Source organism: Manacus vitellinus, unplaced genomic scaffold (assembly GCF_001715985.3).
Source record: "Manacus vitellinus isolate BGI_N305 unplaced genomic scaffold, ASM171598v3 scaffold_42_pilon, whole genome shotgun sequence".
Classification (NCBI taxonomy): Eukaryota; Metazoa; Chordata; class Aves; order Passeriformes; family Pipridae; genus Manacus; species Manacus vitellinus.
The window spans coordinates 520,261-538,929 of NW_021940553.1; the positions used below are offsets into that span (position 1 = coordinate 520,261).

Genomic DNA, 18,669 nt, shown 5'->3' on the forward strand with positions numbered 1-18,669 from the left:
AAGAAATTCCTCCTGATGTCCAACCTGACCCTCCCCTGGCACAGCTTGAGGCTGTTTCCTCTCATCCTGTCCCTTGTTCCTTGGCAGCAGAGCCCAACTCCCACCTCGCTCCCCGCTCCTGTCAGGGAGTTGCAGAGCCAGAAGGTCCCTCTTGAGCCTCCTTTTCTCCAGGATGAGTCCCCCCAGCTCCCTCAGCCCCTCCTGCTGCTCCAGACCCTTCCCCAGCTCCGTTCCCTTCCCTGCACACTCTCCAGCCCCTCAATGTCTCTCTTGTCTGAGGGCCCAGAACTGCCCCAGCACTGGAGGGGCCTCAGCAGTGCAGAGTCCAAGCTACAGCTGAGCAGCTGAACAGGAATATGTGTCCTGATATCCTGAGCATTGCTGAAAAGATTGTCCCTTCCCCTGTGCTTCCTGTGCCAGGTAACCCCAGCCGCTGTTTTACTGTGCTGGGCACCTCACAAACAGGCCACAAGTTTAGAGTGTGTCCACCTCTAGCAGATGTGAGCACAACAAAAAGCAGAGCAAGAGCTGTACTGGGGCTCCTTTAATCTGTAAACCTAGGCAGTCAATTTATAAAGTGTGCGTAATGAATTATTTTGAGTTATTTAGGATATTATTACACAAGGAAGTGCATCAGACAATAACATGGAAAATAAAGGGTACAGTAAATTAGACTGCAGGCTGCACTGGGCTTCCAGCTTTGTATCAGCCCTGTATTTAAACACCAGGCCTACTGAAAAAAAAAAATGCAAAAACCAAAAGAGGCAGATAATGCAAGTGAAACTACATGTTTATGCTTTCTGGAATGCTGTTCCAGTACTTCTACTAGCTGCAGCTAAACCCTGAAATGAGTAATCTACATCACAAAACTTACCTCAGTGAGGCACTTCACTGGAAGCTCTGGTAGGAGATTTGTGTTATAACTCTTCTGTTCCTATTCTTTTCCAAGAATAGGTCAATAATCCTGTTGTGTTGTGAACAGTAAAAAAAAAAACAAAAAAACCAAAATCATGTGAAAGCAAAGGAACTGCCTGAGACTGGGCAGGAGAGGAGGAGATCATCTGGGATGCAAAGAAGTGCACAAAGCCTTGTTTAAGGAGAAGAAGTAGACAGAAATTAAGGAAATCCTCACATGAAAATAATATATAGCAAGTGAATTTAAGTGAGAAAATTCCCGTATTTTTGTTACTCACTGAAAACAAGATTTAAAAAGGTTTAGGTATCTGATGATGGCAGGTGGACATCTGCCAGAATTTTCTTGACCAAGTAGCAGCTCAATTTATGCTGCAGACTTTTAGAAAATTGCAGAGTTGGCATCTTTAGGGACCAAAGTGCTTCTGTAAATCCAGTCCTAAGACCCTCACAATTAAAACCACCTGGCTTTATTTAGATACTATTGAGGAAGGATCAATAAATAAATAAATATTTGAAAAACCATAATTCAAATCAACTAATTTCAAGTGTTTTTTTCTTAATGGGAAGGTCTAAATGTGACGTGGTGCCTTCCACGTTGGTTTGCACAGGTAGCTGGATGCCAAGAAGTTAACTAGAATTCATGTAAAAAAAAACCCCTGCAAGTGTATGCAAAAAAACTCTTAAATAAAATTTTATGTTGCAGGTTATTTTGATGGGCCTGATTCTGAACGGAAATGAAATTCTGGCAGGTTAAGTGTAATGTGAACAGCTGCTAAGGATGTCTAAACTGATAATAAATTCACTGCAAAGTGATCTTTACTGGGATGTGTTCACAGAACACAGTTAAATTCTGATGTAATGATATTAACGTAATATGCTGTTATTACCCAGATGTAGCAATCATGGCTCATCTGGGATTCTGGGGAGCTGTTGAACTTGCTGCTGAAGTTCAGTCCTCAGAGTCATTCCTTCTTGATCTCTGTACAATGCAGAACATTATTGCTGAAAGAACGGCCCTTTCAGAGGCTGCAGGTGAAGGAAATGAAGAGAAATTTAATTTACACTTAGGTTAACTAAATCTCCTTTAGTGAGAACTAATTCTGTTTCATTAAACTTCCAAGGACATAAAAGAAGGGATTATCTTCCTTGTGAGGTTTTCTGATTGTTAGAACATGCTCACTGAACCAAATCATATTTTGGTTTTAGCAGATTGCCATTATTTTTGTGTTTCAGTGAACCTGACTGCAGTAATTTAATTGAAATGGTCTGGAAGGCCATGTTTGCCACAGTGACTCTCTTGCTTTAGGAATGCTTTTAGGTGATAGTGCTGCATTCTTCTTTCACTGTTGTTTTAGAATCACGGACTAGTTTGGGTTGGAAGGGACCTTAATTATCATGTGGTCCAATTCCCTTGCCATGGGCAGGGACACAGATTGCTCCACGGCCCCATCCAGCCTGGCCTTGGACACTGCCAGAGGTGGGGCATTGAAACATAAACTATCTGAAACATTGTGAATAGATGTATTTATACACAGGCAGATGTAGCGATTCTCGTTCTTGGCCCGGGGATTGTTTTACAGCTCCTTTTCTGTGCGTACAGCGCTTTACAGCTGCCCTGTTGATCCTGCACAACCCCTATTGCACCACCTTCATTCCGATCAAGCACTGTGTGGACGTGAGGGCCAACCCCATGCCAGGATTCTTGCGGTAAGGTGGCAATGTTTGCACAGTGGTCACACCCCAACTGTGCTGTTTGCATGCACAGCCTGGTTATGGGTACGTGTAAGAGCCCAGATGGATATTGGGAATCACACACCTTGTGGAATGTGGGACTCTGCTCAGGGCTACATTGGGAAGGGCTTCATTTCTAGGGAATGAACAGGTACCTTTGGAACCAGCCACTGGTGGCACAAAAAGCACCTCAGAGATGGAGGTTACCAGAGGCAGAAGCAATGACTTAAAGCAGTGTGAGGGCAAGGCTAGGCCTGGTAATTCATCCTTCCATCTGTCCCACCAGCTCTTAGTCCCACTTTCCAGAGCTACCTTTTATCCCTCTGACTGAAAAGGTGGGATGCAGAGCAGAGAATCACAGAATGAATCCCAGACTGGTTTGGGTTGGAAGGAACCTTAAAGACCATCTTGTTCCACTCCCCCTGCCATGGGCCACCCCGTGACTCACTCAGGAGCTGGACCTGCAGCCTGCACAGGAAGCAGAGGCTGTGGAATTGGACTGTAATGCAAGGAAGGACCTTTCCACGAGGGGAGGTGGTTAGTGGGACAGGTCCTGCACCCAAATCCCAGGCCAGGCAGGTCTGCTGCTGCTCCCCTGTCCTACCTGCCCAGCAGGTCTCTGCTCACACCTGCATTGTGCTCTGCTCAGAGAATACCAGCCTTGGTCTGCAGAGCATGTCATAGAATCACAGAATAGAGTCACAGAATAGAATCCCAGAATGGTTTGGGTCGGAAGGGACCTTAAAGCCCGTCTTGTCCTACCCTCTGCCATGGGCAGGGACACCTTCCACTAGACATGGTTGCTCCAAGTCACATCCAACTTGGACTTCACTTCCAGGGATCCAGGGGCAGACACAACTTCTCTGGGAAACCTGTACCAGGGCCTCACCACCCTCACAGACAGCAATTCCTTCCCAATATCCCATCTAACCCTGCCCTCTGGCACTGGGAAGCCATTCCCCCTTGTCCTGTCCCTGTTGCAGCCCTCCATGCCTTGTCCCCAGCCCTCTCCAGCTCTCCTGGAGCCCCTTTAGCCCTGAAGCTCTCCCTGGAGCCTTCTCTTCTCCAGGTGAACCCCCCCAGCTCTCCCAGCCTGGCTCCAGAGCAGAGGGGCTCCAGCCCTGGGAGCATCTCTGTGGCCTCCTCTGGACTCTCCCCAGCAGCTCCACGTCCCTGTGCCGTTGTTCCCCAGGGAACAGGAGGCAGCTCTGCAGGCGGGGTCAGACCCGAGGGGTCAGAGGGTCTCAACTCCCCCCTCACGCTCTGGGGTCACGTCCCGCTCCCGGTTCGGGGGCTCCGCGCCCGCCCCTCCCGCCTACAAACTCCCGTCGTGCCCGCGGGAGCCCCCGGCGCGCTCCGCGCACGCGCAGCGGGGCCGCGCCGGCGACGTGGAGGCGGGCGGGGACCGAGAGGGGCCGTGAGGGGACCGGGAGCGGCGCGGCGGCCGAGGGGCCCGGGAACTGACCCCGCACCGACCCGGCTCTGACCGGCACCGACCCGGCACCCACCCGGCTCCGACGGTAAACGCGGCCTCTGCGGGTGGACTCGGCGGGCGCCGGCTCCGAGAGGGGCCCCCGAGGTTCCCCCCGGTTCTCCCAACGCCACCGTCCCCTCGTGGCGCGGGCCCGTGTCGCGACAGAGGGAGGGATGCGCTTGTGTAAGTCGGCACCGGCGCTGCGGAGAGTAACATCAGCACCGCCGTGTCCCCGGCCGGGCTGAGGCATCTCCAGGGATCCCTTAGGGGAGATCCAGGGATCTCTGGCAGAGTCCCCAGGATGTGCCGGTGTCGCTTTATCCACCCCCCGGGTGCTCCCTGACAGGCATCCAGGGATCCCTCGCAGGTCCACAGGATGTGCCTGTGTATCTTAGGGATCCAGTGATCCCTCACAGCGTCCCTGGAGTGTGCCTGTGCCCCTTAGGGATCCAGAGGATTCCTCACAGGGTCCCTGGGATGTGCCTGTGTCCGTTAGGAATCCAAGGATCCCTCACAGAATCTCTGGGATGTGCCTGTGTCCTTTATCCAGCCCAAAGGTGCTCCCTTGACAGGGATCCAGGGATCCCCTCAGGGTCCCCAGGATGCCCCTGTGTTCCTTTGGGTGCCCTCAGTACCAGAATGCCAGAGGTTCACACCTGTATTACCGGAATGCCAGAGGTTCACACCCGTATTTCTTGTTTTGTGCTCATAATGACATTTATTATTTGTACATAGGTGATAAATTGGTGTATTTTCCATCCTCTTCCTGAGAACCAGAGCGTTTTCTGGTGCTCTGCACCATCTCAGGTCTGCTCACTCCACCTCCTACTCTCTCCTGCCACTTGTTTTCATGCTTCTGAAAGACAATATTTATTGAAAGCGAGGCATATTTGACTTTAAAACAGAATTTGTCTCTTATCAGGCTTTGTATTACCTCCTCTGCCTTCATGCCAAACACTGTTTTTTGGTTTTTTTTTTTTTAAACTTATTTATTCTTTTTAATCTTCTGTGCTGAGCATAGGGAGTTCGCGGGGCCGTAATCTGATTTCCCCCCTTGCCTGTGCTGAGGGATAACGTGTTTGGGCTGCGCCTCTAATCATTGGAGGTATTTGCAGGAGTAACCAGGCTGTTGATATTCCCTGCACGGATCACTTTTGGGAGTGCAGGGGAGGGGAAAGAGGCTCCCAGGTGGTTGGGCCCAGTTTCCCAACGCAGGGTTGTGTAACCCCACGTTGTGTCAATTCCCAGCTGAAAACCATTGAAGTTGCTCCAGTTGGGGTGGCTTCAAAACTATTCTTGCTCCTTGGGTTGCCAGGAGCTTGGGAAGGCCTTGTGCTGTCCTTTCTGTAGGCTGTGTTGCCTTTCCACGTTGCTGCTGTATCAGCAGAAGCCCATGGACGGCCCAGGGAATGATGGACCCAGCTCAGCACTCTCACCTACCTGGAGCATCCGTTAGATCCTCCTCTTCCAGCCCTGTGCTGGTGTTTTACTGGCACAGCCTTGAATCCCTGATATTTTCTGCTAAATTCAGCAATAAAGTATTTATAGCAAATTATTGCTAAGCTCAGGTGGCTCTGGTGCTTCCTTCCAGTGCTTTTATCAGATTAATGGGAAGATCCCAAGATCACAGAATCCCAGAATGGGTTGGGAGGGAAGAGACCTTAAGGAAAATCTCATTCCACCCCTGCCATGGGCAGGGACACCTCCCAGGTTGCTCCAAGCTCTGTCCAACCTGGCCTTGGACACTTCCAGGGATCCAGGGCCAGCCACAGCTTCTCTGGGCAACCTGTGCCAGGGCCTCTCCACCCTCACAGTCAACAATTCCTTCCCAGTATCCCATCTAACCCTGCCCTCTGGCAGTTTTTAACATACTTTGTTTTTTACATTGGTGAGGTGTTTTTAACATGCTGATGACTGACAAAAGTTACTAAAAGCAAGAAATCCTGTTTGGTGTCTGATGAGCTGATGTCAGAGTGGGAGATTAAAGATTATAACAGTATTTCTTCAAAGTGTATTTTGTGGAGTGGGAAGCCTCTTGCACCTTGTAGTAATCCCACACTCTGGCAAGTATAATTTCATTTGCAGTAGATCCTGGAGATAGGTGATGTAAATCATGATGTGTAATCTAATAAAAAATTATTACACATAAAAAAGAGATTTGTCCTTCTGCACAACATGCTTTTTTATGCTGTGCGTAGATTTCTAGCTGTGAGAAACTTGTAAAGCAGAGACGAACAGCCCTGTTGTAAAAATATGCATAATTCCCAATTCAAGAAGAGTACAGATGCCAAAATAACTGTATAACCTTTGAAATACAGAAACATATACCAATATTGAAACAAATGCAGACTTTCCAATGGACATCAGAGCACCTGTTTGAAGCTTTAAAGGTGGTTGAATGATCTTTTTGAAACATTACTTTGGCCATTAGGCAGGTTTTATTTATGTCTGGGAGAAAATCTTTGTGTGTAACAATAATCTTAACACTCCTTGCATAAGGAAACTACATAGTTTATTAAGCCATGCTGGGTTTTTCCTGACTTGTGTCATATCCAACCTGGCTGCCTGTTTTAATTGTGGTGAAGACTGAATGGATTACTATAAATTGATGTTTAGGTATGTGTACTGAGTATTAAAACAAACAAACAAAAAAAAGAGGGACAGATTCAACAAAAACATTCTCATATTGAACAAAATTTCCGACACTGCAATCCATCATAGGTTGTCAGGGTACTGGTGTAAGGTTGTGTTTTGGAAGACCACTGCTGTATTTGTGGTGTTAAAAGTCTCTTTTTGGCCGCTGGAAGAAGATAAAACCAGCAACATTGTTACTGATGTGCAGTTATGCCAAGTCAGGTCTCTTTATGCATATTCTTGATTAGTCTTTTTTTTTTTTTTAAGCTCCATATCCCTTTGACGCTCTTGTTTAAAGTTCAGTTTGTTGGTCTTGTTTTGTAGTTCCAGCACAGCCATTCTGCAGGCAGCAGGAGCCTCACCGGTGAGGGCAAACACCAGATTTACAGAAGTACCTGCCCACTGCAAAGAGCAGAGATAGTATTTTAATTTTCCTTTCTTGAAACTTTTGCAAAGTGTGTTATTTACCTGTAACAGTTTCATAACGGGTGCAGAAAGCTGACCCTTTTACACGGAAATTGTAAGGTGTGCTTGACTCAGCCTTCCTCCCTTCTAACTGTGCTTACTAATTGGATTAAAGAAATTACTTCTGCATATACTCCAGAAAACACTGGCTGTGTTTGAGTGCTGACCTTTCCTTGGTGTGTAGGAATGTCTGAATAAGGATAGAGGTAACTTTTTTTTTTTATAATTGCCCCCACACCACCTCTCCTCCCCCTCTGTCACAGGACGTTTTTCTAGAACTGATTCTGTCATTCTACTCTCAGATTCGTCAGATTGGTGCAGTAATTATTTCACGGAATGTTATGTAGGAGTTACGTCAGAAAAATTATCAGGTTTGTAGCTTTAAGTTTTGTTAGCTCCTGATAAATTTTAGAGGCTTTTGTGTCTTCAGGGAGATTTGGCCACAAGTATGGTGTTTTGGTGGGGGCGTGTAACTGCCACCATTAAAAACGGACAAAATTGAGGAGTCCCTAACAGATCTTGTGGATTTTTGTGTCCATGAACTAGAGATATGTTTTGCTGCATGTGTGGGAATTGGACAAAGAAGTCCTTAGGTTCTATAAATGTTTATTTACTTGTAAAAGTTAAATGGCAGCTCTCTGAACTTCTTAACAGAAAGGTGTTTGTGGGATTCAAAAAAACTCCTTCCAGAGATTGAACACGTACCCGCTGTCCTGCCCCTGACAAAACATGGTGACTGAGGGCAGAGAGGACAAAAAGTTTAACATAAATTAGTTGTGTCACCTAATGATTGTGTGTTAATGGAGGGACCAATACTTGGTGGGTGGAAATACAACAATTTGGGGGTTTAGGTCTTCGAAACAGGATTATTGTTTGTCACAAGCATACATTTACTTTATTGGTGTTCGGTGCCATCACGTAACATTTTCATATGTTTTAGAGCAGTATCACAAGTTTTTGTTATGAGGCAAAAGGTTGGAATGGTATTTTTGTGTCAGACTTCTTTGGATCTTGAATAACTTCAGAGCAAGGATGTTTTGGTTTTTTTTGTTCACCTGTGAGTCAGTAGTTCCATTTCAGGGTGAGGCTGTGAAGGTGACTAGTGAGGGTGACTAGTAGTTCATTTGAAATAAGCTTTTTTGAGATTATTAAACGGGCATCTCCTTATCAAAATTAGTAGGTTTGATGATCAGACATTAGCTGTTTTTTATCACCAGTAACCTGGTGGTTAGTGATTGCATGTTACTACAAAGAATGAATTAAAATGTGTGAAGCTTCCGTGATGGCACTGAGAAAGCAGACCAGCTGTACATGTCAGTCTCGTGTATAGAATTCAGGTTTTCATTTTTCTGTCACCTCCTTTCAGAACGCTCCATTGCAACACGACAAACCGTGTAGGGTGAACTGTCAAAGACAGAGGTGATTTATAGCATCTCTTGTGGAGCAGTCTGGGCAACCACCACAGCATCCGGGCTCGCTCACATCCGATTCCTTCTGCTTGAAATACTCTGCCTCACTGTGAAGGTCTTGAAAAATCCCTTCTTCGTTTGGGAGCAGAACGACTGTCCCGTAGGTGGGATGTGAAGGAAGGAGATTGTGCTCTTCAGAATTAGGCTTTTATTGACGACTGACTCCCACGAAAATGCTGTGGAAAAGGAACTGGAGCAGAAAACACAGCATCGTCACCCGTTTTTTCAGCTGCGTGCCCTCCCTGTGAGGGGCCTTCTCTGCCTGCAGTAAATCTATCAAGATAAATCACTTCTGCTACGTGCAGGACTCCCCAGGCTTCAGTGGAAGCCAGAAGGACCACGCTACTGTCACTGCAGTGCTGCTTTATTCAGGCTCTTGCTGCAGAAGAGGAAGGCAGTAGAATAGTCCAGGAGGACCAAAAGGGATGCTGTGCTTGTTCATCCAGCAGAATAAACAGTGGACAAGTCAGATAATTTATATTGGGAGCTGCCTTAAGACCTGAAGATGGACGTTTTTATTTTCCTTGTACTTAAGGTTTATGGGGACCACTTCATAATCCTGTGGCATTTCTTACTGCTGTCCAGAAGTGCTTCTGTCCTAAAGTACTTAGGTACTTTCAGGGAAGGTACTTTGGTACCTGGTGAATGGTTACTGTGCTGTGCTGCTGCAAAGGTTAAGTTGAAGGGTTGTAGGTACAGACTTTCACAACCCCAGGCAGTAGCCATCAAACTTGGTAGTGTGTGAAAAGTTCTGGGTAGAGGAGAAATGGAAAATTATGTAGAAAGCCAAGAAAGATGGTGTTGGCCCCCAAGGTGCAAGGATAGACCCCATCATGGTCATGTTGTATTTTTCACAAAAGTCTGCTACTTCTCACAAAACCTTTTTTTTTTCTTTTTTTTTTTGGTTTCAGGGGTTTTTTTTTGGGTGCTTGTATGTGTCTCAACAGTTGCAGTGTGAAAAAGTGAAGGGGGTGGATAAAGGGAATTGGAGAAAGGAGTTGTCGCCAAATATGCTGCAGAAAAGGGAAGAAAAATTGCACATCAGTGAAAAGTAAAGTGAGCAGAAACAGTCTTTTCTGCATCAGTCGTTAACTTAAAAACAGTAGGAAACTTTTTTAATTGGTCACGAAGAACACATTTATTCCATTCTGAAATCTCCCAGGTAGTTTGGTTGTAAGTGACTAGGGTATCAGAGAAGGTGAATTCTTAACAGTGGTTTGACTCTATTTGATGATTGCCAGGCACTGAGTTATAGCTGAAATATTTTGACTCTTTAACATGCTTTAAAAACAAAGATTATTTCAGTGCTCTCCTCTGATTTAAAATGGCAAAAAATCCTAAAGTCCGAGGACTGTAAAGATTTTTTTTTTCCCCTAAAGATTCCTTTTACAGTCATGAGTTGTTATTGCTGTGTATTTCTGCATCATTAGTTTTGTTTAGCAAAATGTTACCGATTTAATTGGTAAAAACAAAGTTCTTAAACTTTCGTGCCTCTTTTTGTGTGAAAACTAGTGAATGATTCCTTGGTATTAATGAAATATTTGCGTGACTGCCTTTTATCTTTACAGAAAGATAAAATTTCATTTCTTGTTTTTTTTCTTTTTCTTTTTTTTTATTTTTTCGAGCCTTGGTGACAGCACCAAAACTTCTTCAAAACAGTTGCCCAGGCAGTGCAGGTGCATAAACACTGAGTATGCCTGGGAAGCTGCAAAGCTGTCCTTATTGAGGGAGCTTTGTCACCCTGTTTTTCAGAGAGTGATTAGGAGATTTGGAGAGCTAACATAGCTGTGATTTGAATTACAGGGTCTGCTTACTGTTGCCTTCTTTCCTGGAATGGAGCAGAAGGCCTTATGTAGGTAAGAGAAACTGTAGGTCAGCTCCTGAAATCAAATCTCTTCAGTTTTACAATGTCTGTGCTCATTCCATACAATCCCAGAATGGTTTGGGTTGAAAGGGACCTTAAAGCTCATCCAGTTCCACCCCCTGCCATGGGCAGGCAACCTGTGCCAGGGCCTCACCACCCTCACAGAGAGGAATTCCTTCCCAATATCCCATCTAACCCTGCCCTCTGGCAGTGGGAAGCCACTCCCCCTTGTCCTGTCATAGCAGTTAATATCTGTGACTCCTATTCTGGTTCCTTTGGGTAGGTGTGGTACCCAGTTCCAGTTTCTCTGGGAAAATTGCTTTGTATGGAGCCCGTTGGTATTTCTGTCAGCAGTTAATCCGTACAAAGATTCTGATCCTAAGGTACAGTGGAGGACCAGGTGATGTTGTTTCTTTTTGCATATTGTTTTATTTGTTACGTTTTCTTGGGCCCTGGAGTGTTCTGTGGTTTGTTTACTGATGGGCAGAAATAAGATCTCTTAGGTCATGAAGATTTTGCAGTCATTGGGATGTGATGAAACACGGGACAGGTTTAGTGAAGCTGAGGTGCAGAGGGGTGAGTATTAAAGCAGTACATGCAAGATCTTGCCCAGATCAGCTGGCACTTAATTTGATCTGTCTTTGGTTTGACTACCTCCCTACCTGCCTTTCAGAGGCCCTAGAGAAGTTTTGAGATATTTTGTGTGTTGGGTGGAAAATAGGGATATTTTTATAGGAATAAAATCCTGTATTAGGGAATAAGCTAGGACAGAATATTGAGGCTGTGACAGAAGTAGGTTAGTGAGTTGCAAAAGCTGGTTTGCTGGGAGCAGGGAGGTGAGTATCTTCATAAAGATGGCAAAATAAGCAGGGCTTCTGGTTTACTGCAGCTTTCCCTGCTCTAGTAAAGCAAGTTGAAACACATTAAACAAATAGAAAGAGACTTCGAGGCTGTGCAGCTGCTTCAGACAACTCACTCTGATCCTGCACAGGAATATACATCTATAAGGTGTAACTTTGGGTTTTTTAGACTGTTCTTTAGCTGTGGATGCACTGTTGGCAAGTTGTGTATGATATTTATACCATAAAGCATTGGATCCTTGGGTCTAAATATCCTTCCCTGTGAGGGTGGTGAGGCCCTGGCACAGGCTGCCCAGAGAAGCTGTGGCTGGTCCTGGATCCCTGGAAGTGTCCAAGGGCAGGTTGGACGGGGCTTGGAGCAACCTGGGCTAGTGGAAGGTGTCCCTGCCCATGGCAGGGGGTGGAATGAGGAGAGCTTTAAGGTCCCTTCCCAGTCAAACCAGTCTGTGTTCCAGTGGAATATTACTGTAATATGAATGAGTAGTCAGAATTCAAATATGCTGTGTGGACAGTAAAATTCACATATTGGGGCTGAATAATGCATACTGTTAATATAACTTCTGTGTCTTCTGTTGCATGGAGAATCATATATATATAATGCAGTAGTCTCATAACTCTGTGGGAAGTCTCATGTTAGGAAAAAATATATATCATCTATATTATTCATGTTGTCTGCAAACTCAGCCACACAGTCATGGGAAGGATAGTTTTGGAAGGGGGAGCTGGCTGTGCTGGACAGATTAACAAACTGTCAGCACTGGCAGTTAGGTTTTGAGACCAGTAGAAGATTTAATCCTGAAAGGAACTATAATTACTTGTCTAAAATTATTTAAATAGAAAGTTTAGAGAGCATGACGAGTTTTTTCCCAAGTTCAGTAGTACACATCTGTGCCTTCAGTTACACTTATGAGCACAGACCCAGCAGGTATCTATTGCTGAATTGCTTTTAACTTTCAGAGGAAAAAATATATTCTTGTAAACACTGTTAATAATTAATACTAAAATCTTTTAGAAGAAACAGTAAATTCGGGATTTATATCTGCCCTTAGCAATTTGAGGTTGGAATGAGTCCTGATGTGCAAAACAAACTCCCTTGTGTTGCTGTGGAGCATCTGCTGCTGCATCGTGGAGCCAAGTTCTGGGACTGAACATATGTTGGGTATAATAGAGCATGACACTTGCAGACCAGGCTGTGGTTCTGCAGGGGTGTAATAACACTGATTTAAACTGAATGAGTTGCTAATAAGTTGTGTTTGAATTTCTTTTCTTTTCCTTTTTCCTTTTTTTTTTTTTTTTAGCAGATAATTAGATTTGATTTTCAAGAGGAGATTTAACTTTTTTTTTTTTTTAATTTTAACGAACTATGCATTTATTTAGTGTATTTCAAGTTAAAAAAAATTAGATTTCGTTGGTAATTTACTGCTGGGGTAAGGACTGACTTTTCTGGAGTGAAAGAGGATTTGCCATGATTTGGTGTTTCTTGGGTGTGTTGCACTTCAGCATGTGAGGAAGCAGAAGCTGTTCAACCTTGTTTTTTGCAGTGACTTTGGAATCCCCTGGAGCAGCCCTTCTATGCAGCGGGGGCTGTTATGAAAGTCAAGTCAAAGTAGGGAAAATCATGGATAAATAAATTTTAAATGCTATCTAAAACATAGTGTTGTAATTGTGTTCCAAATACTGACCAAACTTTTATGTTGTTTAAAGACTTTATAGGGCAGTTGAACCTCTACTGCCTTAACCAGCATTCAGGCACAGCAATAGCACCTCTTAGTCAAGAGCAATGTCCACATTTAAGTGGCTGTGTGTTACATTTGAGTGGCCTTTTCAGCCAAAGGCAGCTGTTTCTAAAAGAAACATTTAATAGCATGTTTGAAAATGATTTAAGGTGGTGACTTTTAATTTAATATTGTGTAGTAACATCTGTCTTGGAAATGTATTCGAGATCATGGCTAGAATGTAACCAGATAAGTTAAAACATTGGGGTTAATCTGTTACTGTTGTTAAAATGCCTGGAAGTGAAATGTTGATAATGTTTATTCTAATTGTAGTTATTTTTGGACATTTTTGCTGTAGGATATTCATGAACTCTTGAGGAGGGATTTGTTTCCTGAGTCACCTGGTGGCTGGAGTTCCTCAAAAATGTCTTGCTTATTTAAAGCAGGGCCTGTGGCTGCTCAAGTTGTAGGAGCTGAAGGTGCTCAGGCTGCATCAAAAAGTCCTTGCAGAGCACTTCAGCGAGCTTTGAGATAACACAAGGTCCTGGTGGAAGGAGTTAGGAAGGAGTCCACTCTGTTACACCTGTTTTATGTTGTTTGTAAGTGTGGTCGTCTAGAACTTGCTGAGATTTTTACTTTGGAGGAGTATAGTGAATATAATGTTCTTACAAGAGGGAAAAAAACCTCCTGGGATATAACAAAGAGAGAAAAAGCCACGTTTGATTGCTCCAAGATTTGTTGGCTCCCAAATGAGTGGAAGGCAAAGCTTGCCAAGTCCACTTATCTACAAACTACTATCTGGAGCTCAAACTAGCAATCACATTCTTTTCACAGATCTCAATGGCTTGGTGTTTATTTCATCTAGAGGAGAAAATAGTCAGCCAGTGCCTCGTTTTCCTGTCACTTCAGGGCAGGGCTGTGGAGTCAAACATGTTCTCTGCAGTTTGGAAGGAGCCAACTGGGCATTAGGGCTGGGGAGCTCACTAGGAATTCCAACCAGCAGCTCGTCCTGTTGCTCGAGAGTGTGGCTGTGGCCACGGAACTGGGTGTGTTTTTGGGCACTGCAATTTGACACTGACTCTGAAAAAAAACCATGGCAAATATTTTGCTGAGACTTGCAGTTAAAGCACTATTTGTTTTGGATTTGTGTTAATGGAATTTAACCTGCTGGGATACTGTTGGAAATCTGGAAAGTATGCAGACTCTTTTTCAAGAATTAGCATGCAACCTGTTCCCATTGCTCTCATATTTCTGGGAAAGTGGGTTAAATGGGGGGCTCTGGGGAGCTGCAGCAAGCTGTAAGAATAGTTTGGGAAACAAAGAATATAGTTACTCATCTTAGGAGAACAGGCTAAGGATTTTGGATGCTGTCAATGCTCTGACATGGGGAACTCAAGAGTTCCAGGTTAAGGTGGAGGGATTTGAAGGCAGGGCTCCAACTGCCTCTTGGTTCTCTTCTCCCTTAGGTGTTCCTCCTGGAGCAAGTGGACTGGAAAACATGAGCAGACAATGGGAACATGAAGCAGACACAGACCAGACTTGTCTTTTCTCCAAGAAGTAATGGTTTAAATGTAGGGCCTCTAAGTCATTTAAAGGTGCAGGGAAGGGACCTGAGTCAAAATATGGGTCCAGGGCCAACAGTGTTGTTGTTGGCTTCTGTGGTAGTTGAACATGTTGGAAATGTGTTCAGGTTGGACAAGGCTTGGAGCAACCTGGGATAGTGGAAGGTGTCCCTGCCCATGGCAGGGGGTGGAACAAGATGAGCTTTAACGTCCCCTCCAACCCAAACCATCCTGTGATTCTGTGAAACGAGGGGATGCAGAGCTGAGATGTCCATGTACCAGCTCAACCTCGATTCTTTTACAAAGTGATCATCCAGTATTCTCAGATATTACACAAATTGGTTTCTCTTCTACTTTATTCTATAGCTTTAGTATTCATTGGCATTGTTTCGAAGGCAGAATACACTGATTCAGGGGATTTTTTCTTTGAGGTGGCAAAATTTGTGTTCAGGTTAAGATGCACTCATTTGGTCCTGTGAGTAAGTATTCGACCAAAGTTCTGGAAATCCTCTTAGACTAATTACATTTTATAGTCCTTTAATGCTTTTCCACAGAATTCCCTGGCACAAAGTCCCATTTTCACTCCTAGGCTACTTTAAATTTCTCTTCCTGCAGATAGCCCCTGTGACAAACCCAGCTTTTTCAAGTGCTGTAGACAGTGTCTTCAGAGCTTTTTGCTAAGGGAGGTGTATATAAAGTTGTAAGGTTATTGCATCTCCCATTGGGTCAGGTCTAAAGGGAGGTGGTGAAAACCCAACTGTCCCATAAAAACAAAGAGTTCCCTGGGTGCATTTTGGCAGAGTTATGGTGGTGGAGTTGTTGAAGGAGAGAGATACTGAGTCATTGTAAAGGTTTCATCTTTCAGTATCCTGTCCTCTAGAGCAGCTAATAGTGACAGTGCTGGAATGGAGGGAAGGAGTGTGGAGTGGTGTATTTCCAGCCAGTAGAGTCCCCTACAAATAAAATTTAGAAAATAATAAACAATGTCCTCATTCTTGTAGCATTTCACCTTCTACTGCTTAATATATCTTATATTCTACTCTCTGTACTGGCATTTTGTTGTTTCTGAAATATTTAGGTACTGTACATTTGCTCTAAATATGAGAGAGAAGTTCTTCAGGCACCTCCACGATGGCTGCAAACATTGCAGCTTTTCCTTGCATATCTTTCTTTGTTCTTAGTAAGCTTTCCTCATATTTATACTGTTCTTTATTAATATTAACTTCTGCTAGAATTGTCATTTCTGGAAGTAATTGCTGCTGCAAAGTCGAGAGAATCAGTACTGGAGTGATTCATGAAACAGATCCTGTATCTTTGTCAAGGGAAGAGTTGCTGGTGGGTAGTAGCTTGAATCTCCTAAGGTAGCTGTCCCTGTTCTTGTGTCTTATGCCAGCTCAGGAGTAACTGTTTGGCTTGCACAGTAATATGTTGCGCAGCACTTTTATCTTGGGAATGCTTTTTTTTTCATATAAACTCTTAAAGCTATCAGTCACAGTTATTTCTTCCCAAAAGATGGAAGATTATTGAATCTGATATCCTGGAAAGATGTAAGATACTTGGAATCATCCCTGGCACGTAGTTGATAGCATCGTGGTGTTTTTTTTTTTTTCTTTAATTAAGTTGTTTATAAAGATGAGAAGCAGTGATAAGCTGCATGAAGAACTGAAACCTCATTCTTTGCACAGATCAAGCACAACACAGCTAGTAATGAAAAGAGGATTTGGAGTGCCAACTTCTGCACTGTTCTTTCAAAAAGCAGCTGTGTTTCCGATGGGTTTATTTTTTATCTTTTCCCCTTTGAAGTAGTTGCCCAGGAACAACCACATTATTTTACAGAGATGGTCCAGTAGTACATTTCCTTGCTGGATAACAGCACAACAATAGCTGTGCTTTCTCTGGCAAGGCAGGAGCTTTCAAGGTGTCGATCCTTGGTGGCACACTGCATCTTTACAGAAGCAGCCATGTTCTGTCTGTGCGTATTCAGTTTGAAAATGTATTCCTGAATTGCCTGTCAACCTGTCACCCCTGTTAAAACTGTGGATTCTTTGCAGATTCCCCCACTGGTAGCAGCCCTGGTACTGATAAAACTGTCCTGAGTGTGATATATTTAAATCCAAGTGAGATGATGACTGAAATATATACCACAGAAACATCTAACTTCCTTGGATGAGGATGTCATTCTCCTAAGTTTTTGAAAGAAAGTCTAAAGTCTTCCTCTGCACCTGATTTCTACGTCTCAGTGATTTTTCAAGGGAATGAACTAAAGCTTTAGTGCTGTCTAATTTAGGATCCATATATTCCTTATTTGTACAAGAGACTTACGTTTCTCTCTTCTTCTTTTTTATTTCCTCAAAGAAATGAACGTTTAGAAAGAGATTTGCCAAACAAAGAAGATGGGAGCAAACAGCAGCAGCATCAGTGAGCTTCCAGAAAACGAGTACTTAAAAAAATTGTCAGGAGCAGAGCCCATCTCTGAGAATGACCCGTTCTGGAATCAGCTGCTGTCTTTTAGCTTCACCACTCCAACAAACAGGTAAGAGGGTGCTGAAGAACTAAACTTAAAAGATATATTTATAGAAGTGACAAGTCCAAAAGCAAATGAGTGGTTATGTTAATTGTTCCTGTTTTAAGTAGCATAGGAATAAATGCCTGTGTAGAATAGGCTGTTGCTTCTAAGTTTGGAAATGTTTTCCACCAACTTTTCCATTCATGTGGGTTTCTTTCTTCTTCATGATGGCTGTAATTGCTATTGATTCTCCTGGGAAAGATCTGAAATAGGGTCTGTAGTGTTGGGGGGAAAATTTTTTCTTTTCCTTGTTGTTTTAGGAAGCTTTCTTTTTCTTTGGTGTAGCCTCTGGGGTGACTGGACTTGCTGAATATTCCAACTCTTGATGTTTCCTCTCAACTTACAGTGAATTTTACGTCTTCCATGATTTAATTATACGTTAGCTGTTTAGTTTTTTAGTCTCTATGGCTTTTTTTCACCTTCTTTTACATTTTAAAAAGAAGTTTGGCATGTTGTGTTCGTACAGATATTTTCTAAATATCTAAAATTCAAGCTTTGAACATCTTTTCATTCCAGCAAGTGGTGTGGATATAAATAGAATTAGTATTTTTGAGAGGATCCATAGCACACCTCCAGGAACAGAGAATATAAGTCCTTGTGACTTCTGTTAACCCAACATTGCTAAATTCCTTGGCCTCTTGCTGATAATCATTCTTACAAGAACAATCTGATATTACTTAACACCTTTAAGTGTTACTTAAACTGCTTTTACCTTTTACAACAGTGACCTGATGCTTTTCTGTGAATAAGTGAAAGTTCAGACAGCTGGAGTGGAAAATGGGTTAAGGTAAATAACTGTGAGGCATTTACTAGGTGCTATTTTTGTGAAGAGTGAGGAGGAAGAAGTGTTTTGGCTTCTGCCTGGAGAGAATAGCCAGAGGTTAGGAAGAAGGTGCAGTGCTGTGGAGGGCTGTAAAGCTTGTGAAGGATGTTTTGTAATTGGGAGCGTGTGAGGGAACAATTGTATTTCCTCTAAGATCCCTGATGAGACATGAATTATTTATGGCCTACCCATGGCTAAGAAGATGTACAATATTCCAAGTTATATAATACTCTATTGTTTGGGTTTTTTTAGGGGAAAATAGTTATATATAAACCCCCAGCAATTTCTTTGAGTGGTTCTACTCTTTTTCCTTCCTCTGTGGAAGTTAAAGAGTTTTTCATAGTTTGCTTTGCTATTCACAGAATCAGATCCAGCACAGAGTAAATTTTCTAAAAATAAACCCCACCCAACTGAACAAAGCAAAAACCTAACTAAACAAACAAACAAAAAAACAACCCCAGGCAGTAAATATAATTAAAAAACAAAGCAAACAGCAACAACAAAAATGATCCAAATTCAGGTTGAAAGCTTTAATTAGCTGAACACCAGATGGTGCTCTTGCCTGGCAGCTGGAGGAGAAATATTTTTAGA

General features: G+C 43.4%; 1 protein-coding gene across 3 annotated transcripts in view; it reads left to right on the top strand.

The window, feature by feature from the left end:
• Window positions 1-4,115: 4,115 nt before the first annotated feature.
• The window catches only part of DYM (dymeclin), a 214,277-nt gene continuing 199,723 nt past the window's right edge, over window positions 4,116-18,669 (top strand). For 2 of the 3 annotated variants that reach the window (XM_018078808.2, XM_018078811.2), the window contains exons 1-2: window positions 4,116-4,166; window positions 17,045-17,222. In XM_018078808.2, coding sequence (XP_017934297.1) covers window positions 17,083-17,222 — 140 coding nt within the window. In that variant the 5' untranslated portion in view covers window positions 4,116-4,166; window positions 17,045-17,082. Of the gene's footprint in view, window positions 4,167-14,619; window positions 14,699-17,044; window positions 17,223-18,669 lie in introns of those variants that run through there. The other variant, XM_018078810.2, reaches the window with a different exon arrangement.